Source organism: Protomyctophum bolini, assembly GCF_963924005.1.
Source record: "Protomyctophum bolini genome assembly, chromosome: 15".
NCBI lineage: Eukaryota > Metazoa > Chordata > Actinopteri > Myctophiformes > Myctophidae > Protomyctophum > Protomyctophum bolini.
Window position 1 is genome coordinate 33,217,353 of NC_137876.1, and position 26,974 is coordinate 33,244,326.

At 43.6% G+C, this 26,974-nt stretch overlaps 1 protein-coding gene across 2 annotated transcripts in view; it reads left to right on the forward strand.

The window, feature by feature from the left end:
• sptb (spectrin, beta, erythrocytic) overlaps positions 1 to 26,974 on the forward strand; it is a 57,387-nt gene that overhangs the window by 21,906 nt on the left and 8,507 nt on the right. For both annotated transcript variants that reach the window (XM_080783909.1, XM_080783908.1), the window contains 26 exons: positions 205 to 285; positions 524 to 639; positions 788 to 900; positions 1,056 to 1,243; positions 1,635 to 1,752; positions 2,525 to 2,683; positions 5,377 to 5,679; positions 6,553 to 6,709; positions 7,155 to 8,025; positions 8,336 to 8,473; positions 10,780 to 11,539; positions 12,844 to 13,046; positions 14,245 to 14,335; positions 14,632 to 14,778; positions 15,795 to 16,061; positions 16,321 to 16,545; positions 17,193 to 17,282; positions 17,674 to 17,964; positions 19,494 to 19,624; positions 20,143 to 20,347; positions 20,742 to 20,965; positions 21,449 to 21,599; positions 22,660 to 22,904; positions 24,008 to 24,146; positions 24,716 to 24,800; positions 26,015 to 26,211. In XM_080783909.1, the coding sequence (XP_080640035.1) occupies positions 205 to 285; positions 524 to 639; positions 788 to 900; positions 1,056 to 1,243; positions 1,635 to 1,752; positions 2,525 to 2,683; positions 5,377 to 5,679; positions 6,553 to 6,709; positions 7,155 to 8,025; positions 8,336 to 8,473; positions 10,780 to 11,539; positions 12,844 to 13,046; positions 14,245 to 14,335; positions 14,632 to 14,778; positions 15,795 to 16,061; positions 16,321 to 16,545; positions 17,193 to 17,282; positions 17,674 to 17,964; positions 19,494 to 19,624; positions 20,143 to 20,347; positions 20,742 to 20,965; positions 21,449 to 21,599; positions 22,660 to 22,904; positions 24,008 to 24,146; positions 24,716 to 24,800; positions 26,015 to 26,211 (5,695 nt within the window). The remainder of the gene's footprint in view (positions 1 to 204; positions 286 to 523; positions 640 to 787; positions 901 to 1,055; positions 1,244 to 1,634; positions 1,753 to 2,524; positions 2,684 to 5,376; positions 5,680 to 6,552; positions 6,710 to 7,154; positions 8,026 to 8,335; positions 8,474 to 10,779; positions 11,540 to 12,843; positions 13,047 to 14,244; positions 14,336 to 14,631; positions 14,779 to 15,794; positions 16,062 to 16,320; positions 16,546 to 17,192; positions 17,283 to 17,673; positions 17,965 to 19,493; positions 19,625 to 20,142; positions 20,348 to 20,741; positions 20,966 to 21,448; positions 21,600 to 22,659; positions 22,905 to 24,007; positions 24,147 to 24,715; positions 24,801 to 26,014; positions 26,212 to 26,974) is intronic.

Here is a 26,974-nt window from a genome sequence, read left to right on the forward strand (position 1 = left end):
CAGAGTATCCTTTACATTTCTACAGGTTTGTGGGATCGATGCAAATCAATCGTCAAGCCTTAAAGCTGCAGGATCAATAGCTCTTGTTTAGCCATGGTGGCTAATGCTAACACAATGGAACTTGGCAACGGATCTGCACCAGAAGCTTCTCAGAAATGTTACCGCTGCACAGCCAGTGACAGCCCCCTGGCTTTATTTTCACAGATATCCCAACGTCAACATCACCAACTTCACCACTTGCTGGAAAGACGGCATGGCCTTCAACGCCCTCATACACAAACACCGGTAAGCTGAGATGAATCGCCCAATCCACTCTCGCAGGTCCTGTCTCCATCAATGTAAACACGCTGCAAAACCTTTCTGCTCAATGTCTCTCGTCTTCATTCTCCACTCATCGTTCATCTCTTTCACTCTTCTCTTTTTGTCTTGTTCTTTTGTGCTCTCCCATTTTCTCTCTCTCTCTCTCTCTCTCTCTCTCTCTCTGTCTCCTATTTCCATTTCCATCTTTCTCCGTCTCTCCCAGGCCAGATCTAGTGGATTATAACAGTCTGAAGAAGTCCAACCCAACCCACAACCTTCACAACGCCTTCAACGTAGCGGAGCAGAAGCTTGGGGTGACCAAACTACTGGACCCAGAAGGCAAGTTAACGGGTCTTCTTTTAGAACTTATATTATTTATGAGCATAAACCCTGGAGAAAAGAGTCCTGGGTTGGGTTACTGTGTTCACTGCTTTGGCTCTCAGTGCTTAACTGACTGTTGTGTTGTTGTGTTGTGCGTTTCTTGCAGATGTGTATACAGAGAACCCTGATGAAAAGTCTATCATCACGTACGTTGTGGCGTTCTACCACTACTTCTCAAAGATGAAGCAACTTGCTGTTGAGGGCAAGAGAGTTGGCAAGGTGAATATACTGTATGTGGACCTATGGTGCTGTGTGTGTGTTTGTGTGTGTGTGTGTGTGTGTGTGTGTTTGTGTGTGTGTGTGTGTTTCTATTTGTAATTGTCTGTGTGCATTTGTTTCTGTGACTTTTGGCTCATCTAATCGTTACATTTTAGGTTCTGGAACATGCTATTGAGACTGAGCAGATGATTGACAAATATGAGACGCTGGCCTCAGATCTGCTCACGTGGATCGAGCAAACCATCATTGTGTTGAACAACCGGAAGCTAGCCAACTCCCTGACAGGAGTCCAGCAGCAGCTACAGGCCTTCAACTCCTACCGCACTGTAGAGAAGCCACCCAAGTGAGTTCACAGTACACTAGACTGCAGCTTTTATAAGATAGTAATGCAATATTGGGGTATTCTATAAAAACAATGTTTTACCAAATTAGAAAGGGAAACTCTGTGCTACAGTATCTGGTAATTCAATTCAATTCAATTCAATTCAACTACATTATGTGTCTCCTGTATGTATTCATGGATGCTTTTATGTTTTTAGCATTGATGTGTTCTGCTTTACCTGTGCAGCACTTAGGTCAATTAAGGTTGTGTGAAAGATGCTCTATGAATAAAGTTGGTGTAACTTTTACATTTGTTTTATGACAGTGATTTACAGTATGTGAGTTGTGCTGTTTTCCATTTAGTTTTATTAGATTTCTCCACCTCAGTTTTGATTTGATTGCTTTGTTTTCAGATTTCAGGAAAAGGGCAACCTGGAAGTGCTGCTATTCACCATCCAGAGTCGAATGCGGGCCAACAACCAGAGGGTTTACACCCCTAAAGAAGGAGCCTTGGTCGCAGATATCAACAGGGTGAGACTCCACACTGAGAAAACATAGTTAATATAAATTAATTAACTCTGCTTTAACTACTTAAACCCTAATCTAACGGGGGTCCCCCAGGGGTCTATTGGTCCCCTCCTTTTCACCCTCTAAAAACAAATCCATATTCCTAAAATTGCCGATCCACAGGTAATATGGCACATTATGAGCTTGTAGATCTGCTGTTTTGGTCGTGGAATGTTCGCTTAGTATGCCCAGTCCAGAATAGGGATGCTAAGGTTCATGTGGTTAAAAAAAGAAAAGCAATTGTTGTATCCTTTTCTGGAAAGTTAACATACAGTCTCACAACCGAGAATAAAGTCATACTGTGGAACATTCATTTTAAGTAGTTGTTGGCAAAGCCTCTGGCGACATCCTGGTCATTACAGCGTTTGTCTTTACAGAACCGGTTCCCAGCTGTATAGAGCACAGTCGGTAACGATGGAGTTGGAGATCCATGCCCCACCCGGCTATGCAATACCTGTTGTACCCGTGTCAGAGTACCCGTTCACCCATCTCTCTGTGTCCCTTTATCCCTATATATGGAGTTCTGTGTCAGGCATGCCCAAATATGAAGTGGTGTGATGTCAGAGCAGGCCAGCTCCATATATGGAGATCAGTGATATGGTGATCAGGTCCAGAGCCCGGGCAGAGGCTTTTGTGCTGGTTCTGAACAACCGGCTATTCAACGGACTAGACACTGCACTCCCTGTTGGGTTGTGGAACTTTGCTGAGACTTCCTGTGATTTTGTTTCATGCACAGGGCTGGGAGCGTCTGGAGAGGGCGGAGCACGAGCGGGAGCGTGTCCTGAGGGACGAGCTGATCAGACAGGAGAAACTGGAGCAGATGGCCCGGCGCTTTGACAGGAAGGCTGCCATGAGAGAGACCTGGCTCCTGGAGAACCAGAGGCTTGTCGCTCAGGTACACAACAACAACAACAACAGCAACAGCACAACTACAATTTTCATCTCAGTTAATTAAACCACTTAAAGTTCAGCTGAAATGAAAATAGTTTTTCCACACTTTTAGCATGATATGTACTAATACCTAGACTCCTAGAGTATCAATTACTCTTCCGCATTGAGTTTTTTTATTTATGACATACCCAGCCCCTGTTTCACTAGGAAATTATTCACACTATGGTCATGCCACTATGGTCATGCCATGGTCAAAGCCATTTCAACTGGTCTTTAAGCCATTCTGTATGTACTACTACCGTGAACATTTGATCAACATTGTTGCAAAATAAGGAAGCTATGTTGAAAGTGGAAAATACACAAACTTTGTCAAGTGACTGCAACAGTTATACGATTAAAGGTCATTACACACTGGCGAATTAGCGACGCGATGCGAATAAGCGATCTGAAAATGCGAAATATTTGCCCGGCGAATTTATTCGCGTTTGGCTATACACCGTACACATCTATGCGACGCGTATTGTGCGATTATAGCTCCTCTCCTCTCCCTCCTCCTCTCCTTTCCTCCCCCTCCCGCTTTGGTATCCTTTCTTTAATAACCCCGTATCCAGTACTTCACAGATGGAGGGGTCCAATTAATTCGTACCGGCCCACATAGGTATACAATTGGTACCGGCCGCGCCCGTGCATGTGGGCATATATTCCGGTTATAAAGTCTTTATTTTCGGGTCAAAAACGGGTCTGCAGACTCTGCACAGTAGAAATAGCCTAGTGCAGATCTTAGCTTTTTGATGAGCCTGTTCACTGGTCATTTTAACTTTTTTATATATTTTTCTTTGGTGTTGGTGAATAAAAATCCACATGGATGTCTTCATGCTTATGTTCTTCATTAGTTTGCATCGTGTTTAAACGGAATTCACGTTCATTCTGGTCTGTAAGCAACGGCAAAGAAAACTTCGGAGGGAGGGTCAATTGTAACATGTGTTACAAATGGTCCGCTTCCATTCAATGCCATTATAAGTAATATTTACATATTTGACATATTGGCCAATATTATATGTTCTAAAATTGTATTGTATTGTGTAGTGTATTCTAAAATTAGTTTAGGGTTGTATAACATTGTACAACTCAATCAATCAAACGTTTGTTTAATCAATGTATTTCCCCATTGAACTGAAAAAAAAGCCCAAACTGGTACACCCGATACTATTTAATATTTCCCAATATGTTTGATACATTTTCTTATCACATCCATGGTATGAAAACAATGCTAAGGAGTTGCTTCAATGAAATATAATTGCTTTAAGCTGAAAACGATATGTTTAATGGTGTTTTTTTAGCGTTGTTACATTTATACTCCATGCTGTTACAATTAGTCCGACAGGCGCAACAAATGTAACACTGGAACAGCGTCCACTTTCGGTTTAATAACTCCCGACCTGTTTGATCAATTGAAAAATAAAAAGTGGTTTATGGAAGCAGACAAGTGTAGGTCCGTTGCCTGAAAATATTACATATGTAGATAAACGGATCTCCGAGTAAAAAAATGAAACGTGCAAAATGTTACATCCGTGGCGGCTCTCCCCTACTGTTAGCACACCCATGTGCCATGTCCACGCTGCGCTATCCCGACCTGCGTAGCCGGACCGACGGCTGCTCTGTTGCACACCCATGTGCCATGTCCACGGCACGCACGCACGCTCGCGCAATGCGCATGCACACGCGAGCGCACACACACCCAACAGAGTTGTAGGAGGGGAGGTGTGCAACAGTGTGCTGCTGTGCTATCCCGACCTGCGTAACCGGACCGGCGGCTGCTCTGTTGACAGCTACTGTACGGTACGCCGCTGTTTATACACAGCAACAAGTTTGGGCTGCATTCTGATTGGTCAGAGCCGTTGAATTTCGCCTGCGAATGTCTGCAAAATTCGACACCAGAGCGAACAAATAAGAGCGAAAACTGTCGCATTTTCGCACATTCGCCACTGATGTGGAAGCTTCCATTGACTTCAATTGGTTTTAAAAAAATGCGAATTATTCGCGTCGCCAATTCGCTTCGCCAATTCGCCAGTGTGTAATGACCTTTAGTCTTGCCATTTTAATATACACCATCCTTAGCTTAGATCAGTGATACGGGATACGAGTTTCGGGTACCGAAAGTCCTGGCCTTTTCACTTTGCACTGTAAATGTCTTAAAACTATAGAAATAAAATAGAAAGGGCTTTTTCATTCATAGCAATGCTGTGCTGAAAATAATCAATTTGTGGGCGCCTCCATGACGTATTAGTTGATATGAATTTGGGAAATCTGTTTAAAATAATTTAAAGAATATAGGAGAATGGGTGATTTGATTACATCCTGGAGACGAATAACAGTCTAAGTCCATAATTTATTCTGACCCCTCCCCGAAAAGGCCTATCTGTCCTGACTCCTAATACATCATTTATACATTATGGATAATTAGGATTTAGAACCGTTATTTGTCTGTAGCACTGTTATGTCATGCTCAAAGGATATTTCAGAAATAATTTAAATTATACAAACATGCAAAACACGCATAACCACATAACCATGAAGAACAACTAATTTGATCATCAGTTTATCTTGCCTGTAAACCACAACAAACCCTTTGCATTAAAGGTCATTCAGATTTCCTCTGCCCTGAAAGACTCTCCAGCCTCCAATTTGTCTCCTCAGGATAACTTTGGCTACGACCTGCCGGCTGTAGAAGCAGCGAAGAAGAAGCACGACGCTATAGAGACGGACATCGCTGCGTACGAGGAGCGCGTCCAAGCACTGGTGGCCATCTCCAAGGAGCTGGAGTCTGAGCGCTACCACGACGCCAAGCGCATTGACGTGCGCAAAGACAACGTCCTGCGCCTGTGGGAATACCTGCAGGAGCTGCTGAAGGCCCGCAGGGCGCGCCTGGAGAAAACCCTCACACTGCAGAGGATCTTTCAGGAGATGTTGTACATCATCAGCTGGATGGATGAAATGAAGGTGATGTACAGTAGGGAGCTGTTGGATAGTACTAATAATAATAATAATATATTGGTATAGCCCATTTGAAAACCAAATTAATAGGTGCTGACCAAGAGAAAAGCCAAACGGATACAAATAAATAAATAAATAACTTTATATAAGTAAGGAAATAAAAATGTGCCCTGCAGATTGAAAGTAATATCATCATTTTCATGTTAGACATTCAGCTGATGGTTTTTATCCTGATGCAGTTGGTGAGCAGGCAGGTTGAGGGATCAACTCTGTGGCATTACTGTCTCTACGCTCTAACCAACTGTCCAACCTGCTAAAGCCATGAATGTGCATCTTTAGGGTTTTGTATTTTCACAGGCTATTTGCACTATATCGTAATAGTAATAAGTAAGTAATAGAAATAGTGGTAGTAACTAATTCTAGCATAGCATGTGAGCCCAAGAAAACAAAAGCATAATGCTTTGAGTTCATAGATTTTATAATCAGATCTGTAACCACTTCATTTAAACACTACTCATTACAGCAATATCACTGACTAGTACTACATAGTACAGGCATGTATATTACCATCACTACCTGGAAACCTACTGCATTATGGACACTGTGCTGATCTATGCTTCATACACAGCATCAACCATATTGCAGCTTGAATGTACATATTTAAAAAGATGTGATATGTCTCTACTGTATTTCATAAGCCATTCATTTTCACTGTATATTAAGTGAAGGAATGCTGTCCTTGTAACGTGTGTGTCAGCATGAACTTCAAAACCTACACTGTGAAACTGAATAGATGTTGGTCAGCACTAAAGGTTACTGCACACTTAGCATCTAAAGTGATTAAAGCCACTCTGACACACCTTTTGTTTTTCCCCTCAGGCTCGCCTGCTGTCTCCTGACTTCGGAAAGCACTTGTTAGAAGTTGAGGACCTGTTACAGAAACATGCCCTAGTAGAAAATGACATTGCCCTACAGGCAGAGAGGGTAGAAAATGCCAATGCTGCAGCACTGACATTTTCCAATGGAGACTCATTAAGTAAGTGTAAATATTAATAATATTTTATCTTTCAAATATTTTATTTTGCTCTTTTTAATACGTACTGTAGTAGATTGTAGAGAAACAGCAAACCAATGTCAAAGAGAAGGGATAATGTACATGTGAAACATGACTGGAGTTGGATTTGCTCTCATATGGAGCGTTTGATCCCCCACTCTGGGTCAGGGTGATGTAAAATGGATTTTGTCTCTTGTTGGGCATTACATTACAAAGTAATAATGTTTTCAAATGCCTCAGCTAAGAATAAAGACTCACAAGGACTACAGATATTTGTCACTTGGGCTGAAGAAATCTCCCAAAACAAAATAGCCAATCAACAAAAATCACCACATCATTAGCAGCATAATGTTCTGGCATGCATTGTACTGGTGCCTTTTGTTACTCAGTGAGTTACGTGAAGATAATTATAATCTTACCCTTTCAGGCTACAAGCCCTGTGACCCCCAGGTGATCCGCGACCGGGTACAGCACTTGGACCTGTGTTACAAGGAGCTGTGCTCTCTGGCAGCCCAGCGCAGGGCCCGACTGGAGCAGTCACGGCGCTTCTGGAACTTCCTGTGGGAGATGGCGGAGTTGGAGGGCTGGATTAAGGAGAAGGAGCACATCTTCTCCTCCCTGGACTATGGCAAGGACCTCACCAGTGTGCTCATCCTCCTGAGCAAGCACAGCGCCTTTGAGGACGAGCTGGGGGCTCGACGCGCTCACCTCCAGCAGGTCATGGACGAGGGCGACAAGATGATCCAGGCCAAGCACTTTGGCTCCCCCAAGGTCCAGGAGCGCATGGACGACGTCAGGCGACAGTGGGAGCAGCTAGAGGAGCTGGCAGCGTTCCGGAAGCAGAACCTCCAGGACACCCAAGGTTTCTTCCAGTTCCAGGGAGACGCGGATGACCTCAAGGCCTGGTTGGTGGACACCAAGCGGATGATGAGTGGCGAGGATGTGGGCCACGACGAGTACACCACCCAGCGGCTTCTGAAGAAGCACAACGACCTCAAGAATGAGGTGATCAAGAACGGAGCCACCATCGATGCCCTGGTGAAGCAAGCCAACGCGCTGCCGGAGGAGCTCCGCAACACCCCGGACATCCAGAGACGCCTGAAGGATATTAAGGACTTGTACATGGAGCTCATGTCTCTGGCTGACCTGAGGCAGAAGAAGCTGGATGACACCATGGCCCTGTACACCATCTTCAGTGAGACGGACGCCTGTGAGTTGTGGATGGGTCAGAAGGAGACGTGGCTGGTTGGCCTGGACGTGCCTAAGAACCTGGAGGACTTGGAAGTTGTACAGAATAGGTATGTGGAAAGAGGCTACATGATATGTATCAGATCTATCTCTTTTTCTGGTTCGTTTTAGTCATCTCAGGTCTCAGGTGGGTAGGGGTGCTGCATAATCATTGCAGTCCCAGTCCGGTCATGTACTGTAATGTAATAAAGTTGCATGACATTATGAATTCCAATATATGCCATAACTGCACCCATCTTAATCTCTATTCAGGGCAGGCTAAAACAAACGTAATACTTGTTTATGACTACTAGTTGGGTTTTCATCATGTATCAGTTTGCATTGTTACATTTGTTGTGTCTAATGATTGTTTATTCATAGGTTGAGCATTCTAGCTCAAGAGATGGTGGGTGTTCAGTCACGGGTTGATGATGTCAACAAAGCAGTAAAACAGCTTGAGGATAGCAGACACCCACAAATGAAAGAGGTCAAGGAATGTCAGATGCGCTTGAATAAGAGGTGAGTTTTCTACAGTATTTTAGATTTTTGGACAGACAATGGGAAAGAGGATGGGAAAGGAAAAACAAAGAAACAAGAAACCTATCTGCACTTTCAGGACCACAGAAGCCTAGCTTTTCAATTGACAGTTTAGTCCACATACTGTAAATAATCTCAGTTAATCTTACAAAGGTGTTTTCCTCTATTTTGTTGTCTATCTAATTTAACAAAGCTTAAGTTGGTCACGTGCCAAAAGCGGTGGACAGAAACTGGTCTACATGTGCTGTTGCCACAACAAGCTCAGAAACAAGGACTTTAACCACGCTACTTACATACACTGCAACTCGCTTACAATTCGCAAACCTGGCAACACTGCCCTGTGTTCATGCTGTTGTCAGAGGCCCGCCCCCGGCTCACACGTCACTACTCTCACCGTCTCTCCGCTCGCAATCGGCAGCCATCTTGCTTTTTAATTATATGGGCGAGTGGCAATTTAATGCAAATAAATTAATTAGAGGTCCAGCAAGCAAACACAAACACCTCAACTCCATCTCATTGTGAATAAGAATTCCGAGGGGAAAAATAATTTTTGGAACGCCACTTTCACCCAGTATGAAGCTAAATGTGGAAGCCGTGTGTGTCACACCAACACTGGTGACTCAGAGAATCCTGTGCCGATTCTCGGGCATCTGGCCTGAGGCACTGCCTGCGAGTTGGCTCTGCGTGCACTTTTTCCAACTCTCACTGATTTATCCAGCTCACACGTCAATCACAGTCACCAGCTCTCAGCCTGCACACACACGCACGTCTGTCTTGCGCACACGCGCACACACACACACACACACACACACACACAGACACACAGGAATAGGCATGCAGGCTAAGGCGAGTGGCAATTTAATGCAAATAAATTAATTATAGGTCCAGCAAGCAAATCATGATGGTCTGTAGGTCACAATCACATTCCGATTTTAGGTGTTGTGTTTTGTATGACATTTTGGCCAGTAGTTTTATATCTATCTCAGCTTTTGCCTGATAGCACACATGCTAACAGTGCTGACCACAACGTTAGCAGCATTTGATGACAGCTTGCCATAGCAACGTACAGTGTGCGCAGACCTAACGTGAGCTTCTGGGACAGAAACTTGCGTTTTCATGACAGCAGCAGCTGCTGCACCCTGTGATAGCTACTGTGCTAAAGATGCTAAAGCAACACAAAACAACATCCACACGCAAACCAAACCAAAACAAACCAGGGACCAGGGTTGCCACATATCGTGGATGTGAGAGTGAAACAAGCAAACAGGTCTATAAAAATGTTAATAGGCCAGTTCAAAGTAGGTAAATCAGAAATGGTCCGGAAATTAGTCTTAAAATAATCAATTAGTGTTGACTGTCACACTTTGTTGTCTAATGTTGTTTCAGAGCAGTGGAACTCAAACATTTCCATGTCAAGGACTACCAATAGATAAACAACTCCAAAGTAGCTTATAATGATCAGACTTGCCAACACTGTCTCTAGGTTGAACGTTCTACTTTACAAGCTCACACATATGAAATATGTTTTTTTGAATCTTCAAACTGAGACATATTTGATGATAATACTGTTAGCACAGTCATCATACTCCAAGAGCATACAAATGGAACCAAATGGACCCTGATTTTCCCAGAGAGCAAATGGTATCAAATGGGGGTCTGTGGCCTAATGCATTTCAAACTGGGGCTTCTTGGTATTATATTCTCTGCATATCTTATCAACTTGGGGTGAATATTTCACCACAATACTTTACTGAATATTTCACAAGAATATAACACAAGAGTCAAATGTACGGTCAAATGTAATCACAATATAGGCTACAGATGTAAATATTTATGACACAGTAAAATGTCGAAAATTAGTGCTATCCCCCCCCCCACACACACACACACACACGACAGGCAAGGCTGTTGTTTGCATCGTCAGCAGGCAGCAGCTACCTTGCCACTGCTCTCTGTGACTGTAGTTGTTTCACCATGTTTGCGTATTTATGAGAAATAAAAAACACTTTCTGTTATTATAATAATTTATAACCCATCCGTTACTACATGTGCAGGGCACACTACTGAGTTTAAAAACACAGCTGAAACATGAAGTGGAGTCTGTCAACTCGCAATTTCCTTCTTCCCATATTGTGCTGCAATGTAACTAGGATTCGCCGGCCAAAGGCCGGCGAAATTCTAGTAGATTACGTGCAATAATTTGATAATATCTGCATTTTTGCAGATATTATGTATCAATAACACTCTCAGTTATGGTGCATTTGAGTGATCAATCTTCTGTGTTTCAGGTGGGAGGCCTTCAAGGCAATGGTGGAGGACAAGAAAATGAAAGTGGATTCTGCTGTCAGCCTGCACAACTACAGACTTGAGTGCGACGAGACAGAGACCTGGATCAAAGAAAAGACGTTGCTGATCGAGTCCACGCAAGACCTGGGCAATGACCTGGCGGCAGTCATGACCATCCAGAGGAAACTGTTTGGCATAGAGAGAGACCTGGACGCCATCAACACTAAAATGACCTTCTTAAGAAGAGAGGCAGACCAGCTCGCCAAGGATCACCCAGAGAATGTGGACAATATCCTGGCCCGCAGGGGAGAACTGGATGAGGCCTGGAATACTTTGAAGAAGACCCTGAGGGACAGAGAGGACTCCCTGGGTGAGGTCAGCAAGCTGCAGACCTTCCTCCAGGACATGGATGACTTGGAGTCCTGGCTCTTCAAGACCCAGAAGGCTGTAGCCTCGGAAGAGCTGCCCACTACACTGCAGGAGGCAGAGCAGCAGCTGAGTCTCCACGACGCAGTGCGTGAAGACATTAACAACCACGAGGAGGACTTCCAACGCGTGAAGGACACTGGTGCCGAGGTGGTCCAGGGCCAGGAGGACGACCCTCAGTACCAGCAGCTGGAGAAGAGGCTTCAGGGTCTGGACCGTGGCTTGGATGAACTCCAGAAGTTGTGGGACAGTCACAAGAACCTCTTGGACCAGGGTCTGGGCTTCCAGCAGTTCATGAGGGACGCCAAGGCTGCAGAAGCCATTCTCAACAACCAGGTAAATATAATAATACAGACTGGATACTCACCATGACCTGACTCTTCTTAAGTCTACAGACTGGATACTCACCATGACCTGACTCTTCTTAAGTCTGTGTGTCCAGGGCTGACATCACAAATCACAAGACGGATCAGTGATCGGTCTTGTGATCAGTGGCCATGGAAGTAACTCCCTCCTTTTCTCTCGCGCTCATTATATTGTAACGGGTACCGGGTAACACTTTCTATGCATCCCATGTCTATAATGTGTTAGAAACATACTTATAATGCATTTTAATCAGCTTCTAACACTGTATAATTATACACTCATAAACGACATATATGGTCAAGTATAAATTCATAGTAATAAGCTTATAACACTCAGCCTGTTTAACACTGTATAATCATTCCTCTTATAATCACTGTTAAACTGGCTCCAAAACTGTGGAATGCACTTCCCATTGCAGTCAGAACTGCAGCATCACTCCCAATCTTCCGCCGTAGTTTGAAAACCCACCTTTTCAGACTCCCATAGCACTTACCCTACCCCCTTAGATAGCATTTCTGTAGACTTGGATAGCATTTGAAACAGAGTCTAGCATGTTATGTAGACAGCACTATAATTGCATTGTATGTAGTCATAGCACGCCATAGTACATATGTATAGCATAGTAGTATATATGTATAGTTTATATGTATAGTTTCATTATATAGATATTCCACTGTTACTTTCTTAGCTTACGCATGTTTCATGATAAATGCTTTTATGTGATGTATTCCAATGCTTTTTTTGTTCTTGCTTAATGTAAGTCGCTCTGGATTAAGAGCGTCTGCTAAATGCCTAAATTGTTATTAAAGTGCATTATGCTGAAACCTTGCCCAAACATGGAGTTATATGGCATAGATATGCCATACAGTAGTAACTAGTTCACTGGCCACACAAAGTCAAAGCTCTACATGGGAGCCACGACATTATTAGATCACGTCTTGTTGATCTAATAATGTCTTTGGAAAGCCTTTATTCTATTGCTTTGATCTTTGGACAAGATGAGAAGGTAAACAAGACGATTCACTGCATAATTATTGTTAATTACAATGTTGGCTACATCCTCCGTCAGCAAGTACAACCTGAACAACATCACACAGTCCAATGCTTGGTAAAAGAATGCGGTGTGAAAGAATGTTGCGCGGTCAGTCGGCACACTGCATTTTTTTCAAATAATATTGTGTTTTTAACCCCATGATTCAAGAGGAGTGCTTTTGGAGTTCCCTCCGCCGTTCAACACCCCGGGACAAACGCATGTTACTGTGTCTGTGTTTCAGGAGTACACTTTGGCCCACATAGACCTACCTGAGACCCTGGACGGGGCAGAGATGGCTCTGAAGAAGCACGAGGACTTTGTGAGCACCATGGAGGCCAATGAGGAGAAGATTGAGAGCACGCTACAGGGAGGACAACGGCTGCTGGACAGTGGCAACATCAACTCTGGGAAAGTTCAAAACAAAATGGACTCCATCCGAGATAGGTCTGTCACGTGGTTTTATTCATCACATTGGATACTAAATTACATTGAGGGAGAAAAACTACAAAAGTAAATGTGTACATTATACTATGTTGTGTTACTTTCATACATGCCCTCAAACAAAGCACAAAATGACTAGGCATATAGAGCTAAATAAAATAGAGACAAATGTCACAATACATTTATAATATAATTGGTCTTAAAATGCTATTTTCCAGCCTAATTCAAATAATGAGGGTGTGCAAATGAGACTGCAATCTGCATTTGTGTCCTTGAGTTCATTACAAGCTTAAAAATCTAATATCTTGAATGTTTTTTAGTATAGAAACTGTAATATTAATAGCCTGTTTTAACCTTTACACTTGTTTCTTTTATTTCTCTAATTATCCACATAACATCTGAGCTGAACTTCTGTGAAGAAAAGTTAGCTATACTCCAAATGTATTTCAGTCAATGTTAATTTACTCAGTTTCTTGTTTACCCCAAAACACTGAGACAGCTTTTTAAGCACTGCATAATTTGTGTCAATTGAAAGCAGGGGCAGAACAAACCAAATATTTTTGGACATCTGTAGCCTACTACTACTGTATTTGATTTATGTAAATACCCAAATAGCCAAGATGTGCAGGTTCTAATGAGGAAAAGTTGGCTAATGAGGAACTGTTAGCTACCTGCACTCCGCGTTGCAGATGCAGAATGTTTTTTTGTGCCAACTATTCCACCTCACCTGAACTTCTTATGAGCAAAAGTTCTCTATTCCTCTTACAAACGTAGCTATGTTGGTGTTAACCAAGGTAGCTAAGCCCACTACCAGTGAGGCAGCTTTCTATACGCAGCATCATTACTGTCAATAGTAGGCTGTGGAGAGGGCCCAGGTACTCCCATTAATTCCCACCATCCGGACTGGGAGACAGACGTCGGCAATGATGGTTATTGATCTCAAAGAGAGGGAGCTACTTTTCACTCTGCAGCTGCCTAAGAGGGCTGATTTGGTATTTCTCTGTTTCTCTGAGAAGGGAGAGGCTCGTTGCTACTGTATGGATTTACTTCTGATGGTCGAAACCATCAATTTTTATGGCACGGGAGAATGATGGTCAGAGTAAAAGTCAGTGGAAAGACAGAGAGATGGGCAATATGTCTGAGCTATATTGATGATGCTGTTTCTTTTGTGTGTGTATACCTGCGTGTGTTTGACTTGCAGGCATAACAGTAATAAAGACAGAGCCAAGGAAGTGTCAGAGAAGCTCAAAGATAACCGTGATCTCCAGCACTTCCTGCAAAACACTCAAGATGTGAGTTCAGTCTATTTGCATTTAAAGTGTAATGCCATGCATTTTAATCTTGATCTCTCTTTGAATGTTACCTTTCTTTGTGTACAAGAGTATTGCATATTTATTTACTGAGATGTATGTACCTGGATTAGTGTGTGTATCTGTGTATCTGTGTATCTGTGTATCTGTGTATCTGTGTGTCTGTCTGTCTGTCTGTGTCATTTTGCTAAGTGGTACAGTAGGCACTTGATTTTTAAGTTAGAAGGGCGGGTCTTGAGTCAATTTTATACGATGTAATTTGTCTCTCCATGGTGCAGCTGACTCTGTGGATCAATGAGAAGATGTTGACAGCTCAGGACACCTCGTACGACGAGGCCAGGAACCTCCACACCAAGTGGCTCAAACACCAAGCCTTCATGGCTGAACTAGCCTCCAACAAAGACTGGCTCAACAAAACAGATCAGGTCAATGGAAAGTGTGTGTGTGTGTGTGTGTGTGTGTGTGTGTGTGTGTGTGTGTGTGTGTGTGTGTGTGTGTGTGTGTGTGTGTGTGTGTGTGGTGGTACATAAATTAGAAGTGATTACATCTTTTCATTTGAATGAAAAGGGCGTGTCTTTGTCACAATACATGCGGTCAACATGTCCTCTGCATTTAACCCATCCTAACTACTAGCATTGAGAAGTGGAATTTGAGCTATTATGGATCAAGAAACACGTTGGCTTGACTTGTGCTGATGGTGTGTTTACAGCCATACTAAAAGCGAAGTAATTCCACATAAAAACAAGTCTAAGCAGCCTCTGCCTTGAGTCTGTGCTTCTCATTACATGCAGTGGCCATAGGGGGGCATTAGATCATAGTAGGTCATGAGGTTACTCACTTATGGGTCATCTTCCAGGCAGCATGAATGCACTCCGCAAGTTTCATAACAATCTTCACTTTATATTCAGATAACTAACAAGTTCAAACTTGCAGAAAAGGCCATGGGTTCACCAAAATCAATAGGATTATTCTGTGCTAATCACAATGGTAATCTGCCAATTTGATTTTGAGATATTGTGTGCATTTTGTCAAGGCCAGTGGGGTAATTTCACATTGGGCCAATTTGAAATTTTGGCCCAATGTGAAATCATTGCGCAAGAGCAAAGGCCATTAGGTACGGTAACTAACATGAGCACAGGCTGCTTTCTTCGGTTGCAGAGAAGATTCCATGGCATTTCAGCCAGTAGTTTTCCAGACATGTTGTTTGAGATCAAAGTTGCGGCTGGACAGACAAACTGACCAACGGAGCTAAAAATGTCGAATTTTGAGTTCCGTCTTTAAAATGATCCTATAGACAAATTAAAAAAATTGTCTATAGGAAATTTCAGATAATTAAAGTGCATTAATGTAAACGAGAGCACTGGTGCTCCAGAACACTGGAGGAGTCTCCAGCCACAAACAAGGTGTAACCTTCTAAACATTCCTGTCCTTCTCCATACAGGAAGGCCAGGAGCTGATGGAGTCCAAGCCTGAGTTTGAGCCCATTGTTATGGAACGTCTGGCCAAGCTGCATGAGCTGTGGGACAAGCTGGAGTCCACCACCCAGGAGAAGGCACGCTTGCTGTTTGATGCCAACCGCTCTGAGCTGTTCGACCAGAGCCTGGCCGACATGAAAAAGTGGCTGAGAGAGCTGAAACTGCAGCTACAAGGTGGTGAGGAGGAAGTCAAAGACCTGACCATCGCCAACATCCTGCTTAAGAAGCACCAGGTGTGTGGGTGACGCGCACGTGAGGGATACTGTTTATTACTACTATTTGTATTTAACTGTATTATTAAAGTATTTAAAGGTTTATAGCTGAGAATATTTGCACCTACTCCATCTAACAAAAAAAAAGAAATAGAATAAAAAAAGAAAAAGAGTATTTTTTGTGTTACTTTGTGTGTTAAGTCGGATTACCACGTGCTACATCTTTGATTGCATTCTGAATGTCATTCATCATCTTCCCTAATCTCGCTTCCCATGTCAGATGAAAGAGAACCAGGTGCGGGACCGGGCGAGGGAGCTGGAGGAGCTTCAGCAGGCTGTGGAGAAGCACGGTGGGGTTAGGGAGGACCAGCCCGAGCTGGAGGCTGAGCAGCAGGCTCTCCAAGCCGAGTTCCAGCAACTGCTCACTCCCTTGGCGATGCGCAAGGGCCATCTGGAGGCAGCTAAGGCTGTCCATCAGTTCTACAGAGACCTGGCCGATGAGATGGTGAGGATGGATCTGCTAGTGCAGAGTTTTGATTTTGAAATGTGATGAAAACACCTGCCTCGGTGCAAATTTCACAGAGGAGAATAATTAGATGAAGGGGATGAGAGATGGGTCAGGCAAATGCGGCGGCCGCTCAGCTTTGGAGAGATGAGAATATTTTATTAACTCTTTTTTCCCAGGTACATATATATATGGACGTCAACACTAGGTGGCGTCATATCCCAGATCCGTATATATATATATACACCCCAGTGTATACTCAGTCTATATAATGGTTGAGGCCTATAGCAACGCCCCACTGTTCCAACTATGGGATTGCAAATATATTCACAGTGCTAAACAGTTGAAAGAAGGATTTTCTATAAGTCCGACTCCGTCTTTTAAAGTGAACGCGTATGCTGGCACTGGGAACTGGGGTTTATGCTAACAGCTAGCGGTAGAGATAGAATTAATGTAGTACTGTTTATATTTTATAAGATGCCGGTTTTAACAGTTTTGTCCCTGTTTTTGTTCTCTCTCTCACTCACTCACTCACTCACTCACTCACACACACACACACACACACACACACACACACACACACACACACACACACACACACACACACACACACACACACACACTCTCTCTTCTTACCTGTCTCTCAGCTGTGGATAGAGGAGAGGATGCCACTGGCCATGTCAGAGGAGCATGGCCACAATCTCCAAACAGTCCAAATGCTGTTGAAAAAGAACCAGGTGACTAATTCCAATGTGGAACACAGTGGGAGTTCTCTCTTTGGCTGTGAACCACTACTGCACTTGTGTTTCTATGGTGATGTAGTGTTGAAATGAAAGGCAATCAAAGAGCCGGAAACCGGGCCTCAGATGACAAGACAGCTGGCAGCTGGATATGATTCACAGATGTCATCCAAACAGGCATACTATTTATATACCTTATGCCACAAGTTGATGTAAGACACATTTTAACGAGCCTTTAAATGGTTAGATTACTAGTATTCTCAAGCGAAAACCACAACCCCCACGCACCCCCCTTGTTTTTACTGAGATGTACTAGACTGCATACATACAGTATGTTATATTCATATGCACTTCTGACCTGCCTTGTTCTGTCCTCGTCACCCGTTAGACATTGCAGAGGGAGATCGAGGGCCACCAGCCCCGTGTCGACGAGGTCCTGGAGCGCGGGCGGAGGATGGCAGTCGCAGCCGAGGCGGAGGGCCGGCCGGAGGCCGAGCGCATCGCAGAGCAGGTGAAGGACCTGGAGGAGACCTGGTCACGGCTGCAGGACGAGAACGCCAAGCGCAGGGAGAGGCTGAGTGGCTCAGACATGGCGCAGCAGTATTACAACGATGCGGACGAAGCAGAGGCCTGGATAGGAGAGCAGGAACTGTACATGATCGCTGACGAGAAGGCCAAGGTATGGGGCACGAGCGTGCACGTCGTCGGGGGGCCACATTTACATGAGTCAGAGACCGGGAAGTGCAGATTACTGTATTTCAGGCTCTTATTGCACATGGTTCATGGCTGGGTGGTGGCAGGCTTTTGATGTTCAAATTATGCATCTGCAGCCTCCACTAGCTGGACGCCTTGGGGGGGTTGCGTATGAAGTCATGCACAGCTCATTGATTTCAGTGGAATAATTATTTTCCATTCTTTGAGTTGTTTGGAGTGTAGATTCAAATGTCAAGCAGCAGGTGCATGGAGCATGAACAAACAGGCTGCATGGAGCATGAACAAACAGGCTGTCAGACACAAACTTTTGGAAACCATGAACTGACCTTCAGTGTTAGCAAAGAAGCATCAAAGGAAAGTGTGTGCCGGGGGCAGAGGGGTAGGCTATTTCTAAGGATGAGTTAAAAAGGAGGCACAGCATAATGTTTATGGATCAGAACAAAGATCTAAGGATGAAAGACAGCAGTGTATGCTAACTATGAGTTAGGAAAATATAATGGGTTGAGACGTCTACTGTGAAGGAAAAACACATTTTTATAAGCCAGCAACATAAATCAAAGAGTCATAGTGAAGTAGCATAAATCAGAGCAAGAGAATAAACAAAGTAACCGTAACTCCATAGGACAAAATTATAATTGCCGCGACCGTGTAGCCACAACTGTACGCTATATAGTGTCCTATGACGTAAAGTTCATCACCAGCTCAAATGATGCAGACATCTTTGTGCCTGTTATATTTAGAACCACGTGTACTTCATGCATGTACAAGTGCATGTCTGATTGTACATGTGCATGTGCTAGAACAGAAACATGGCCACTCTGCTTGAGAGGTTGTGTGAGCCTGGAGACCCTATATCTTTATAACTTACTTTATAAAGTCAATAAACACAACTCAATTCTTAGCAAGATAATACTGTTTACTGTCAAAAGAGATTAAAGTGTGTGAGAAGGCAGAAGTGGAAGTATCTGTGAGACCGTGACGCACTTTTGAATCACATGCACATATGCTGACAAATTGTGATATAAACAGAAATGAAATGCGTATTGTACGTGTCTGCTGTCCACGGACCCCATGGTTACGCACGCAGATGCAAATATAATCAGGCCTTACTTTAAGTTTGAGAGAAGGCAAAGTAGCCTGAACCACTCAAGGCAGCAGGTGCAGATGCCAAGATGTAGCACGTGAAAATTGAATTTGTTTGGACCATTAACCCTAAACAAGGCGTGTGTTGTTGTGCCAAGATCAAGCAGGATTGCATGCATTAGCATAATTTCACTGGCACATTTTTCTTCATTCTAAACAGTTTTGCTTCCCACGCAGCCAGGTTCAACTTTTAGAGCTCAAAGTGTTTCATTACTGTATGTCTTGGAGAGTTAACGGTTTCTGTTACACGCTGCTCCTACTTTTCCCATATGCGTTCTTTCCCCTTTCCTCTTGCCCCCCGATCATCTCTCCATGTCCTCCAACCACCTCTGCTCCCTTGGATCTCTCCAGGATGAGCAGAGTGCCATGCTGCTGTTGAAGCGTCACCTGATCCTGAAGCAGGCGGTGGATGACTACACTGACTCCATGCAAGCGTTGGCTGATCGCGCCCAGAAGATGCTGGCCGACGACCATCCTGATGGGTGAGTGCTTTGATGCTCTTTTTTTTGTTTGTTTTTTTACTTAGCTTTTATTTCAGTTTGGGCAACTTCACAGAATTATAACATACATATTTCTTACAACTGCTTTTTTCCCCCACACAACCTCAGCTGTTTCACACTTTCATATATACTCATACACACAAACAACTTCATATACATTACAAATATTCACAATAAAACAGGAAATAAAATACAAGTAAAGAAACAACAATGGGAAGTGAACAAGGAACAATAATGAGAGCTTTACTGAATACATACTGTACATGACTGGGGACACAGGCAAGCATATTATGAACGCACCGGAAGGTCTGGGGAGAAGTCTATTTGCAGCCACTCATTTTGACACGCTTTTCTCTATGCCCAATATCCTATCATTAATTCACCCACTTCTTTCTCTCCTTTCATCTTGCCTTGCCCCATAATCTTCCTTCCCTTTCTTTCTTTCTTTGCTCCCCTTCCTTCCTCCGCTCTTTGTCTCTCCGTCCCGTCTCCTTCTACAGTGAGGCCATCATCAGGCGTCAAGGCCAGGTAGACAAACAGTATGCAGGGCTGAAGGAGCTGGCGGAGGACCGCAGGAAGAAGCTGGACCACACCTACCATCACTTCCTGCTGAGCCGCGAGGTGGAGGACCTGGAGCTGTGGATCTCACAGAGGGACGTGGTGGCCTCCTCCCAGGAGATGGGCCAGGACCTGGACCATGTCACGGTGAGACACTGAGGGCAGACAGACAGACAGACGCGCACGCACGCACGCACGCACGCACACACACACACACACACACACACACACACACACACACACACACACACACACACACACACACACACACACACACACACACACACACACACACAGGGATGACAGGCGGACACACATACAGGCATATGTACGGTACATGCATGATGCACATTATGGTGCACTAGTGCAATTATTTCTAGTGTTCACCAAAAGTTTCTTTGCAAAGGCACACAGTGCAGTATATGCATAAAAAAGAATATTCAAATTTTAGCCTACATACTGTACTTCTAATCTATTTTAAATGTCACGCATCCCTTTGCTGACATGACTTCTCTCTTTTTATCCCTTCAAACCGGCACAGCTTCTGAGGGACAAGTTCCGGGAGTTTGCTCGGGAGACTGGGATGGCGGGTCAGGAGCGTGTGGACTTTGTCAACCAGACCATAGACGAACTGATCGAGGCGGGACACACCGAAGCGGCGACCATGGCCGAGTGGAAGGACAGCATCAATGAGAGCTGGGCTGACCTCCTTGAGCTCATCGACACTCGAGCCCAGCTCCTCACTGCCTCCTACGACCTGCTCAAGTACGACCGGCTCATCCACCGTAATGGGCCAAGTGGGATTGACCGATATAATACTGATAAAGACATGTGTAAAGTTTCTGGGTTCATCCAGAAGGAGTTACATAGTGATATCAAGCTAGGTAACACAGTGATAGCAAGCTAGCTAGAGTGATGCTGATGTTTGGAAGGTTTGTGTTTGTGGGTGAGTAAATGTCGATCCACAAGGCTCAAGGTTATCTTTATAGTCCTAGGGAGAGAATGTAGATTAGAATGACTCAGACTTTTTCCCCCCTATGCAGTAAAATGTGAGGATGGTATATGGTTTAAAATATAACTAATCAGTAGAATGTGAGGTGGTGAATGGTGATTGTAGATAATGAGGATGATGATAACCGCTACAGGGATTGATACATAAAATAAATTACCGTAATGGTAAAATCTGTAATGATATTATAACGTGAACCAATGATAAGCCCATCCCTTGTGGGTGTTTTGTCTGTTCAGGTACTTTGATGACGGGAAGGAGCTTGTGGCACAGATCCATGACAAGCAGAGTGAACTCCCTGATGATGTGGGAGAGGACTTCAGCAAGGCCGAGTCCTTCCACCGCATGCATGCTGCCTTCGAGAGGGACATCACTGCACTGGGAAAACAGGTAACAACTCACAGACTTACCTTACCATTATTTAAGGCGTGTGAGAAATCACAGCAGGTAGAGGGGGAAAAAACCATCTTCCCACACTTTAAAGTTCACGCAAAGTAGTATCTTTGGTTGTCGAGGATAGGGGTTATTGAAGTTGTTTTTTCTTTTGCCTAAGGCACAATTTGAGAGAATTTAGTCATGCCTGCAGTCCATGCCCGCTAAAACAAACACTTCACCTCGCAAAGAACTGGAATCATCAAAGTTCGACAGTAAAATCTTTATCTACTCCTCGTTCAGTTCAGCAGCTTCTTATGCAGCCACAGCTAAGCAGGGGTCAAAGCCACAGTGCCTGTATAATAGATGGAGGAAATATCCCCTTGTTCCCAGAATGCTCATTTATAATAGAAATGTGTGCAGTAAACAAACAAGGCCTGAACAGAAAAGGGAAAGACTGTTTTTCCTAACAAACCCCAGGCCCAGTCATGGTGGATATCTTTGTAGTTTTGTTTTTTTGGGCAGCATTTGGCTTGATGTAGATAGGAACATGTAAAGAAACAGGGCGCTGAGGCCAGAGAGTAGGAACGACATTCAACACAGGCCTTATGCTGGAATTATACTGGGGGATTGGATTGGATCACCAACGTTCAATTTGTTAGGGGGATGGGGGGGAAACTCCATGTTGCTTTTGATTCTGCCCCCTCTGGTCATTCATTTTTTATCACTGGTGGGGAAATGTTTTATCAGACAGACTGAATTAAATACATGCCTTTCCTTTTGGGAAATGTACAGTATGTATTGTCTGATATGTTTGCTATTTACATTTGATAACATCTCAATTTAACTGAATTGAATTAAATAAATAAAAATATGTAAACCACATTAACCACTGGCATCCTTATATTTTGGGATTTCTTAATTAATAATATCGTAAAAATAAAAAAAACAGTCCTACATCTACAAGTTCACAACATGTTGCAATTCGACTCATTGTGGCCTCGTAGAGGCAATTTTTTCCTATTTCTCAAATGAAGAATGACTATACGGTACGTTGTTTTTATAATCCCATGGCCAGGTCCAACAGTTCCAGGAGACAGCTGCGCGGCTACAGGCCCAGTATGCAGGGGACAAGGCTGTGGACATCCAGGCCACGGAAAAGGAGGTGGTGGACGCCTGGAAGGGTCTGCTGGACGCCTGCGACGGCCGCAGGAAGCGCCTGCTGGACACGGCAGAGAAGTTCCGCTTCTTCACCATGGTCAAGGACCTGATGGCGTGGATGGAGAGCACCATCCAGCAGATTGACACGCAGGAGAAGCCCAGGTGAGTGGGCGTTGGGCTTCGGAAAGGACAGAGGGACATTTTCACACATTCAAGATTTTTCAGAAATAGCAGATCTACAAGCGCGTCACTTCGTGCCACGCTATGAGATTGTATATCTGCTATTTTTTTGAATAGCCAAAGTGAATAGCCAAAGTTTAAAATGATAAAGTGACACAGATGCTTTATTGGTTTTAATGGGTAAAAGCATATCCATCACCATCTTAGATACTGTCATTGATCAATAATTGGACAACAGGGCTCTGAGAGAGATGATCACAGGTTCCTTTGTTCAGACCTTAGATTCCAGCTAGGAAGACCAATGCTAAAAATGTAAGCATTCATATAAATTAACTGTGAATCCCTTTGGACAAAAGCATCCATCAAGTTGCAAATGATAATTTATGGGCATTCAGAATCAGGAGCATGTTCTGTTCTGATTGGCCATGCCGCAGTGCTGAATGCTTCTTGGTGCAGATCCATCTATGCCGTGTGGAGTGGATACGTTTGAACGAGTAAGACCTGAAGTAAAGCGTGAGAGAGGCTTGAATACATTTCTCTACATTTCTGAGCCATGTCTCACAAAGCAGTCAAACAACTTTCATCAGCCATGCGAGAGACACTTCTAGGATACAATAGGCATATGGCTGCCAGCACTCTGTTATTTCCCTCAAGACTCCTAGTTCTGTTCAGTTCAGTTTTTAAGAGATTCTCAGACCTTTTCAATGGTTACTGATGAGTGATCACAGTGGAAAATCACAAGATATGCTTCATAAAAGGATCTCTCTTTCAACTTGTTTTAATTGCCTATTTTTTGTCAAAGAGAGAAGAGTTGTGCTATCATTTTTAGGGATGTTGCAGTGGTTCTCAAAGTGGGGTCCAGGGACCCTCTCTGGGTTCCTTGAGGGGATTCTAAATGGACCCTTTCAGGTCTGTAAATCAGAGAGTATTCACATGGAAAAAAATCCATTTGGTTCCATTTGTAAACTCAAGTAGTTGTGGGGTTTTGAGACCCACTGATATTGGGTATTGGGCACTGGTATTATGTAATAATTATTACATTATTACAATTATTGTAATAATAACTCATCCTGGCTTTCCTGCAGGGATGTGTCATCGGTGGAGCTCCTACAGAAATACCACCAAGGGATCCGCTCTGAGATCGAGACCAGAGAACCCAAGTTCACAGAATGTGTGGACCTGGGTCAGGCCATGTTGGCTCGCAAGCACAGAGACTCCTCTGAGGTGAGGTCTCAGCCACTATACAATTATACCACATTATACACTAGCATTTGGGCATGTCATAAATGATAAATAGACATGCATTCGTCAAAAATGGTTTAAGATTCAGCAAAAATGGATGAACATTCGCCCAAAATGGATGTTCATTTGGCGAACATTCTGTGAAAATAGCAGATCTACAAGCTCACGACATGTCACGTTGCGATGAGTTGTGAGCTTGTAGATCAACTATTTTCGCTGTTTCACATATAATGAAGTACAGGAGTTTAAGTGGTAAATTATTTTCTACGGGTTGATGTTTTTGTTTAACCCAGTGGAAACAATTTCTTTCTTACACAAAAGATCAAATCCCTACTCAGCTCATGCTCATTAAGACATATTGCTGTACGAAGAAAACAGCGTTTTATCAATTATTACAAATGGGAAAATGAAATAATTCAAATGAGCAACTGGCCCCATGCAGCCAGGACTGAATTTAACATGGACTGATATTTTTCACTCTTCACTTTATTGGTAAATCTTAAGATGATGAGGCCAGTGTCTAATTATGAGTGGGTGACTGTCTCCATCAGATCAAAGAGAAGCTGGTGCAGCTGCTGGAGAAAAGAAAGGAGATGATGTTCAAATGGGACGACCGATGGGATTGGCTCAGGCTCTGTGAGTTACTCTAAGCTATCATTGTGCATACAAAATCCACCTTTTTTTCTGTATGATCTCATATTCACAATTATTGAATTAGCCATCATAGGCCAGTGATGACATCCATAAATGAAAATTAACACATTAGGTACCTTTACTGCCTGTATGTTAATCACTTGAACCATAGCGTACCTATTCTTGTACATTGAGTTGAACATTCATCAAAATCCACACCTGTGTGAAGTGAGTGTGCAACTCCGTGTGGCGGTCCCCGGGGGTCACTGTACTGTACTGTACTGTACTGTAACACCCCAAATCATCATATATACAGTTAATGTCTGTGTGTGTGTGTGTGTGTGTTAGGCTGCACTACAGCTACAGCACACTCCCCCCCCCCCCCCCCCCCCCCCCCTCCCACACACGCACACACGCACACGCACACACACACACACACACACACACACACACACACACACACACACACACACACATTTTTTTTAACCTGTACTTACCTAGTATACTATAATATGATTCAGGTTTAATTTTTGTATTCTGCAGAAATTAGATTAATTAGAAATTCATCAGATGAACATCTTGTTTAGTCGTGTCACATAACTCACATTCTCTTAAATAAAACACACTGTAGAGAGAATTAAGTTTCCAAGCATACACCGCAAGCTGTCTACTTACTGATGTTCTTAATTGTGCTGTGCACACATATACAGCTGTACATCTGTAAAGCAGCTGCTTGTATTTATTTAATTATTCATTATTTGGCTTTTTCTCTTGACATTATACTTTTAAGCTGTGCAGCTAAAAACCATTTTATTTTGTTTTGTGTGTTGCGGGCCTTCTGTTCCTACATTCAAGTTGAATTATAAGTTAAACACATTTAATGTCTCCGCCCCAAATTCTTCTATTCATCCTGTTATAGCGCCACCAGGAGGCTGATTTTGCTAGATTTTTTGCTACTATTCCTACTGATTTTGCACTGATTTCAGGAAATTCAGTACACCTTATCTCTAGTCATGTGATCAAGACGTATCTGTCAGATTTCTCATATTCCATTTCAATTGGCGAGTTTGGAAGGCAATCAGAAGTGCCTCGTTTCGAACAAAATGCCACAAATCATGAAAGCAGCTGCCGATTGCTGTGAAACTGCACGCACCCTCACATTAGTGAGTAGTTTTCCCACAACATTCAGTATTGACCACCTGTCTTCTTCTGCCTAGTGCTGGAGGTGTGCCAGTTTGCGCGGGACGCTTCAGTGGCAGAGGCGTGGCTGGTAGCCCAGGAGCCCTATGTGGTCAGCAAGGACCTGGGCCAGACAGTGGACGAGGTGGAGAAACTCATCAAGAGGCACGAAGCCTTTGAGAAGTCCACCGCCACCTGGGAGGAGCGTTTCTCAGCCCTGGAGCGCCTTACCACTGTAAGTATAGCAGCGTACTGTACATACTATATCATCATCATCATCATCATCATCACTGTCTGTCACTGTGACTGCCGTAGCTCCTCACTGCCTGCACCAATCGCTCCCACTTTTCACACAGGCATTGACCATAATAATATGGAGGTCTTAACAAAGCCCTTTTTCCAGTTTAACAAATTGTAAATTAATTATGAATTTATTAGTGAATTACGGGTAAGGGCTATAATCTTTATTTCAGACATTAGACCATATCACATAACTTAAGATCAACGTACAAAAAGACAAACCTAATCAGCAGCAGGCTGCTGAGCCAGTGCTTGCGCAGCCTGGACGTGACCCGGTAACAGCTCTTCATAGGGTTCGTTAGTGCCACTATGATACTGTTACTGGACACTGGACACGCAGTTGTATTAACAAAGTCACATGTGGGCACACCAACAGACAACTGACTGGCACTGTGCCACCTAGGAACACGTAGAAGTAACCTCATGGCATCGTTATATGCCACTCTGAGCCGTTGCATTCTTTTTACTCTGTACGAGGACCATGGGCTGTATACAGAGGGGTGACATAAGATCTGTGCACATTTTACATCTACTGAGCACATAGAACATTTTCTTAAAAGCATGTTGGCCTGAGCATATATTTTGCGACACTGTCGCTGGATGTCACTGTCATCCCTGAGATCCTCAGAGAGGTATTATAATTCCTTGGACATAGCTACAGCGGCATCTGAGAGACAGAATGCTGGAAAGGTGGATTT